This window comes from Hibiscus syriacus, unplaced genomic scaffold, assembly GCF_006381635.1.
Source record: "Hibiscus syriacus cultivar Baekdansim isolate YM2019G1 unplaced genomic scaffold, ASM638163v2 tig00110948_pilon, whole genome shotgun sequence".
Classification (NCBI taxonomy): domain Eukaryota; kingdom Viridiplantae; phylum Streptophyta; class Magnoliopsida; order Malvales; family Malvaceae; genus Hibiscus; species Hibiscus syriacus.
In genome coordinates, this window is record NW_024062928.1 from 139,184 (window position 1) to 146,154 (window position 6,971).

Here is a 6,971-nt window from a genome sequence, read left to right on the forward strand (position 1 = left end):
GTTAACTTCTGTATTGGTCTCTACATTATATGTTCCATCCCTGTAGAGATTTCAGAGCCAAGAGTGTATCAGCATGAAGAAATCATCATCAATCCATCATCGAGGATCTCCACTGCTGTAATGATTACTCGAGTATTCAAGAACTCGTATTGGTTCTACGTCGAGTCTACCGGAAATCAAACAAGGTAAAAGGATGCAGGAATTTTCTTCTGCTGGTACTAATTCTTAGCCAAAACAAATTGTTCACTTAAACGTCCACAGTTGCCTGAAATCCAATAAGCCACCATGAGAAAGAGGGAATTCAGTTCCTTGTACTCCACATTCTCGGCATATATATTGTATCAGCAATCAAATAATCATGGTCGAAATGAGTGTTATCTCTCTCGTCGGATTAAATCGAGGATCGCCCGTGGTTTCTATACTCAAGTTAGGCCCTAAACCAATTGCTAGGAGATTACAAGTTGCTTTACACAAGAATCAAAGATAAAGGATCGACAATCATGAACCAAAAAGAAAAGGCACATCATATGAATGAAAATGGGGGAAAGTAGCTGAATTAGAAAACTGATCTCCCTAACACAAAACTTCAAAGAGAACCCAATGGAGAGAAAGACACATAGATGACAAACAACAAAACACAGCACATGAAAATTCTGCAAATCTCTGCAGTTTACAAATAACACTCAAGGATTCAGCAAATGCATGTGGACTAAATGTAATGTTCTCTAGGATATTAATCAAACAGCTTGTCCTACATGATGAAAAGAACACTACCTTGAATCAGCAAAGGAAAAACCAGCAGGTTTTCTGCATTTCTTCTGCAATTATATGAAAACAAGTCATTAATCAAAGAAACATGAATGAACATTAAAAAACAAATAGAGAGAGATGTGAAAGAGCAACATACAAAATTGAGCCAATGGATGTTTAAAGGAAAGAGAAAAAGCAAAAAGGTTAAGAAAAATGGACAGCTCAGAACATTAATATCAATAAAACCATAATTCAAACTCAGAAACCATAAACTTCCAATTTGTAAACATAAACGTTTTGTCATTTTTCTTCATATGAACAACGTTACAAAGGCTATGATGATCCTTCCATACATGGAAAAGAGAAAATTTTGACCATCGGTAGGAGGAGGCGATTCTCTATAGTTTCGAGCAATTGAATTTGTAGGATATATATGCGGTTGTCATAGAATCTAAATGTATACTATCTTGTAATTATTCGAGACTATTTAATTATAAATTTATAATTCGAATATAAATATTGTTGAATGAATATTATGATTTACATGTAAAAGAACTTGGTCTCTTTCCTTAATTGGATATATGTGATTATTTGAGTTGGATATAATAAAAGGTTTAAAAAAAGATTTGGATGTCATCAATCTCATCATAATCTGGAGGATTAGCAAAATTCTTTTGATATCGTGGGGGATATACAAGCTAGTTGGTCCGACTTACCTATAAAAAGGATAAATATTGATTAACTTACCTATTGAAAGATTTATAAACTAAATAAAATTAGATTTTGTTACACAAAAAATAAGGTACAGTTAAAGTAATATAATCTTAATATGAAAATCTAAAAAACTTAAACAAAAATAAAATCAAAATTTTTCATTGAATGTATATTTATTTTTCACAAAAACTTGGTAGCTATCAATATTCTTTGTCTCCATTTAAACTAAGACAAAACATTTCTTAAGCAGAAGATGTGTTGTTGAATGCAATAAATAACATCAATCTGTCATTACGATAAACAAAATCGTACCATAAAATAGATGAACAATTGTGCCATAAATCAGATAAAACTAACGCTTCAAGAATATGCGAGTTAATTGCATCATATGTCTATAACTATAACTTATTTAAATTGATCTTTAAACTTTTGGATATTCTATTTTCATCCCCAACTATGATTCTCATTTAAATTAGTCCCTAAACTTTTTGAACATTCTAATTTCATCCCTAAACTATGTCTCTCTTTCTAAATGGTCCCCAAACTTTTGAATATTCTAATGGTATCCCCAAATTCATCCAAATATGTAATTAGTTTCACCATAGTTTTAACCTAAATTTTATTTTATTTTTCAAACATACATAAAATACTGGATCTAACAATTTTATTAACAAGGATGTGATTAGTATACATATAGTTTGGGATGAAATTGAATGTTCAAAAAGTTTATGGACTAATTTAGAATAAAGGTTATAGTTTGGGGATAAAGTTGAAATGTTCAAAGTTGAGAACTAATTTAGAAGGATAGTCATAGTTTAAAAAATGAAATTGGAATTTAAAAATTTAAGGACCAATTTAAAATGAGAATTATACTTTGAGGACATGTAATACAAATATACTAAAAAGAATAAAATCAGAATGGAAGGATATTTATATCTAAATTAAAAGAAAACTAATTAAAAAGACAAAAAATAAGAACAAGAGAACGACGACACTTGAAATCAAATGGAAGGATATTTTGTTCTATTTTGATACCTAAATTTTATTTTTTTCAAAATCATACCTAACATTTAGTTTATGTTTCATTTAACACCCCGCCATTAATAATTACATAATTATTGACGTTACATTTTATCATTTTGATGATGATATGATATTATCTTACGATGGCACGTCAACATCACCATTAAATTTTTTTTTTAATAAATTATGAAAGGGTGGAAAAGATTATTCAAATTATCTCTTAAGATTTTATTCAATAATGCGAATTTAAAAAAAAGTTAATAAATATTTTGGAATGTGAAAATACACAATTTCGAGAGGTATAAATTAAAGTATCAAAGTAAAAATGTAAAATTTTAGCTTGAGACCACCTCGACTCTCTCTTCCGTCCCTAATTACAATAATTATTTTTTATGATAGAGTAGATTTAGATCCGAACCACTTAATTTGCTGTGAGTAATGAAATCCATGTGTTTAGCCATGTCCGGCGTCAAGTGATTTTCCCAGTCTCTGATTCTTCCTTCGCGAAAGAAGAGATTATTCTTCATCTCCCATGGGCCGTTCTTCCCAACCTTTCCATCCTTGTTCACTTCCAGATTCCTTAATCTCGAAGCTACACATTTCCACGATCTTCTCAACCATTCCTTTCTTCTCTTCCTTAGTGTGAATCCATAGCCCATGAACTCAGCTAATTTCTTGGTGTAAAAACATGCATCTTCCATCATCTCCTCGTATTTCAAGAACAAGATTCTGTCCGGCTGTTCCAAACTTGCATTCCAATACCCTAAAACATGATCCCAATACGGTCCGTAGAATGATTCTCCATTGCAGAAAAGCTCGAATGCCTTGTCCAAATGGACTGGTTCCATGTTTCTCGACGTGCGAGTTTTGCCAGGAAGTGATACATTGAAACAAAGGTATCCTTTGGGTCTCTACAAACGTAGACGATTCTACAACCGGACACGGATTCCGGAAGAGAAGAGAAGGGAGATGGGTGGCTATTAAAGGGTTGTTGGGATCACGGTTGGTTACGGAGATCTCCAAAGGGGGACATCCATGGGCAACTTGGAATGAAAAGGGTTGCGGCGGTGGAACCGTCGTCGACGACGGTGGTTCTCGAGACGATGGCGAAAGAAAGGGCCTTCAGCCAGGTTGTGCCGGTTTTCGGGCGCTACAAAGAAAGACGGCGGAAGATTGAGCTTGGAATTGTCGTTGAGCTGACAAGGTACGCGTCACTACCGCCATGTCTGGGTACCAAAAACCTTGGTACTCAACGAGATCGTGGTTGAATAGATTCAAACCTGCTCGTTTCTCAAGGGTTGACAAAATGTCTTCATCGTTACAGATTTGATTTCTCTTGGACTCCATGAAAGGAAAGATAATGAACTTGGAAAGGAAAAGCAAGTCACCTTGTGGACGTAAATGCTGAAGAGAGGGGCATGGTTTTGTAGGTAAACCAGAGTAGATGTAACTAACTATTTATTGAATCGTTACGATATGAGTATTAATTTAAAATATAATTAAATTTTTACAATTAATTATAACGTTTTAATGATCGATTTATAATATTTTAAATATATTTTTATTAAAAATAGTTAATTGTATCACATGTCCTCAAAGTATGTTCCTATTTTTAAATTGGACATTAAATTTTGTAATTCATCCCTAAACTATGATCATCATTCTAAATTAGTCCTCAAACTTTTGAACATTCCAATTTTATCTCAACTATATGTATATACTAATCACATCCCTTGTTAATAAATTTGTTAGGTCAAGTTATTTTATTATATGTTAAAAGAATAAATTTGAGGTTAAACTTCAGTTCAACCTAATTACATATTTGGATGAGTTTGGGGATAAATTTGAATATTCAAAAGTTTGTGGGCCAATTGGAAATAGAGTCATAGTTTAGGGATGGAATTAGGAGGTTCAAAAGTTTAAAGACTAATTTAAAATGAGAGTCATAATATGAGGATAAAATTAGAATATTCAAAAATTTAAGAACCAATTTTAAAATAAGAGTTATAGTATGGGGACATATGATACAATTAATTCTTTTTAAAAGTTTAATAATCAATACGAACATTTTAACATATTTAAGTGACCTCATATATACTTTACTCATTTTATTTTATTTTTATTTTAAAAAAAAACAATAATAAAAATGAGTAAAGTATATATGAGGTCACTTAAATATGTTAAAATGTTCGTATTGATTATTAAACTTTTAAAAAGAATTAATTGTATCATATGTCCCCATACTATAACTCTTATTTTAAAATTGGTTCTTAAATTTTTGAATATTCTAATTTTATCCTCATATTATGACTCATTTTAAATTAGTCTTTAAACTTTTGAACCTCCTAATTCCATCCCTAACTATGACTCTATTTCCAAATTGGCCCACAAACTTTTGAATATTCAAATTTCATCCCCAAACTCATCCAAATATGTAATTAGGTTGAACTGAAGTTTAACCTCAAATTTATCTTTTAAACATATAATAAAATAACTTGACCTAACAAATTTATTAACAAGGGATGTGATTAGTATATACATATAGTTTGAGATAAAATGGAATGTTCAAAGTTTGAGGACTAATTTAGAATGATGATCATAGTTTAGGGATGAATTACAAAATTTGTCCAATTTAAAAATAGGAACATACTTTGAGGACATGTGATACATTAACTATTTTTAATAAAAATATATTAAATATTATAAATCGATCATTAAAACGTTATAATTAATTGTAAAATTTAATTATATTTTTAAATTTAATACTCATATCGTAACGATTCAATAAATAGTTAAGTTACATCTACTCTGGTTTACCTACAAAACCATGCCCCTCTCTTCAGCATTTACGTCCACAAGGTGACTTGCTTTTCCTTTCCAAAGTTCATTATCTTTCCTTTCATGGAGTCCAAGAGAAATCAAATCTGTAACGATGAAGACATTTTGTCAACCCTTGAGAAACGAGCAGGTTTGAATCTATTCAACCACGATCTCGTTGAGTACCAAGGTTTTTGGTACCCAGACATGGCGGTAGTGACGCGTACCTTGTCAGCTCAACGACAATTCCAAGCTCAATCTTCGACGTCTTTCTTTGTAGCGCTCCGAAAACCGGCACAACCTGGCTGAAGGCCCTTTCTTTCGCCATCGTCTCGAGAACCACCGTCGTCGACGACGGTTCCACCGCCGCAAACCCTTTTCATTCCAAGTTGCCACAGGATGTCTCCCCCTTTTGGAGATCTCCGTAACCAACCGTGATCCCAACAACCCTTTAATAGCCACCCATCTCCCCTTCTCTTCTCTTCCGGAATCCGTGTCCGGTTGTAGAATCGTCTACGTTTGTAGAGACCCAAAGGATACCTTTGTTTCAAGTATCACTTCCTGGCAAAACTCGCAACGTCGAGAAACATGGAACCAGTCCATTTGACAAGGCATTCGAGCTTTTCTGCAATGGAGAATCATTCTACGGACCGTATTGGGATCATGTTTTAGGGTATTGGAATGCAAGTTTGGAACAGCCGGACAGAATCTTGTTCTTGAAATACGAGGAGATGATGGAAGATGCATGTTTTTACACCAAGAAATTAGCTGAGTTCATGGGCTATGGATTCACACTAGAGGAAGAGAAGAAAGGAATGGTTGAGAAGATCGTGGAAATGTGTAGCTTCGAGAATTTAAGGAATCTGGAAGTGAACAAGGATGGAAAGGTTGGGAAGAACGGCCCATGGGAGATGAAGAATAATCTCTTCTTCGCGAAGGAAGAATCAGAGACTGGGAAAATCACTTGACGCCGGACATGGCTAAACACATGGATTTCATTACTCACAGCAAATTAAGTGGTTCGGATCTAAATCTACTCTATCATAAAAAATAATTATTGTAATTAGGGACGGAAAGAGACGAGTCGAGGTGGTCTCAAGCTAAAAATTTTACATTTTTACTTTGATACTTTAATTTTATACCTCTCGAAATTGTGTATTTCACATTCCAAAATATTATTAACTTTTTTTTAAATTCGCATTATTGATATAAAATCTTAAGAGATAATTTGAATAATCTTTTCCACCCTTTCATAATTTATTAAAAAGTAAAATTTTAATGGTGATGTTGACGTGCCATCGTAAGATAATATCATATCATCATTCAAAATGATAAAAATGTAACGTCAATAATTATGTTAATTATTTAATGGCGGGGTGTTAAATTGAAACATAAACTAAATGTTAGGTATGATTTTGAAAAAAATAAAATTTAGGTATCAAAATAGAACAAAAATATCCTTCCATTCTGATTTTCAAGTGTCGTCGTTCTCTTGTTCTTATTTTTTTTGTCTTTTTACTTAGTTTTCTTTTAATTTAGATATAAATATCCTTCCATTCTGATTTTATTCTTTTTAGTATATTTTGTATTACATGTCCTCAAAGTATAATTCTCATTTTAAATTGGTCCTTAAATTTTAAATTCCAATTTCATTTTTAAACTATGAC

General features: G+C 32.4%; 2 protein-coding genes across 2 annotated transcripts; one reads left to right on the top strand and one right to left on the bottom strand.

The window, feature by feature from the left end:
• Positions 1–2,870: 2,870 nt before the first annotated feature.
• Positions 2,871–3,335, bottom strand: LOC120148104 (cytosolic sulfotransferase 1-like). The gene has a single exon (XM_039161293.1). The coding sequence runs from the start codon at positions 3,333–3,335 to the stop codon at positions 2,871–2,873; it is 465 nt and encodes a 154-aa protein (XP_039017224.1).
• A 255-nt stretch (positions 3,336–3,590) lies between these two features.
• LOC120148105 (flavonol 4'-sulfotransferase-like) lies at positions 3,591–6,272 on the top strand. Its single transcript, XM_039161294.1, has 3 exons — positions 3,591–3,691; positions 5,510–5,705; positions 5,763–6,272. The coding sequence occupies exons 1-3, from the start codon at positions 3,591–3,593 to the stop codon at positions 6,270–6,272; spliced, it is 807 nt and encodes a 268-aa protein (XP_039017225.1).
• The last annotated feature ends 699 nt before the right edge of the window (positions 6,273–6,971 follow it).

What these genes read in the sequence shown, in the direction of transcription:
- LOC120148104 (XM_039161293.1), bottom strand. Translation starts at nt 3,335, where the DNA reads ATGGAACCAGTCCATTTGGACAAGGCATTCGAGCTTTTCTGCAATGGA.
- LOC120148105 (XM_039161294.1), top strand. Translation starts at nt 3,591, where the DNA reads ATGGCGAAAGAAAGGGCCTTCAGCCAGGTTGTGCCGGTTTTCGGGCGC. An exon ending in ATTGTCGTTGAGCTGACAAG is followed by an intron (nt 3,692 to 5,509) that starts GTACGCGTCACT and finishes TTTGGTACCCAG; the next exon opens with ACATGGCGGTAGTGACGCGT. An exon ending in ATTCCAAGTTGCCACAGGAT is followed by an intron (nt 5,706 to 5,762) that starts GTCTCCCCCTTT and finishes ACCCTTTAATAG; the next exon opens with CCACCCATCTCCCCTTCTCT.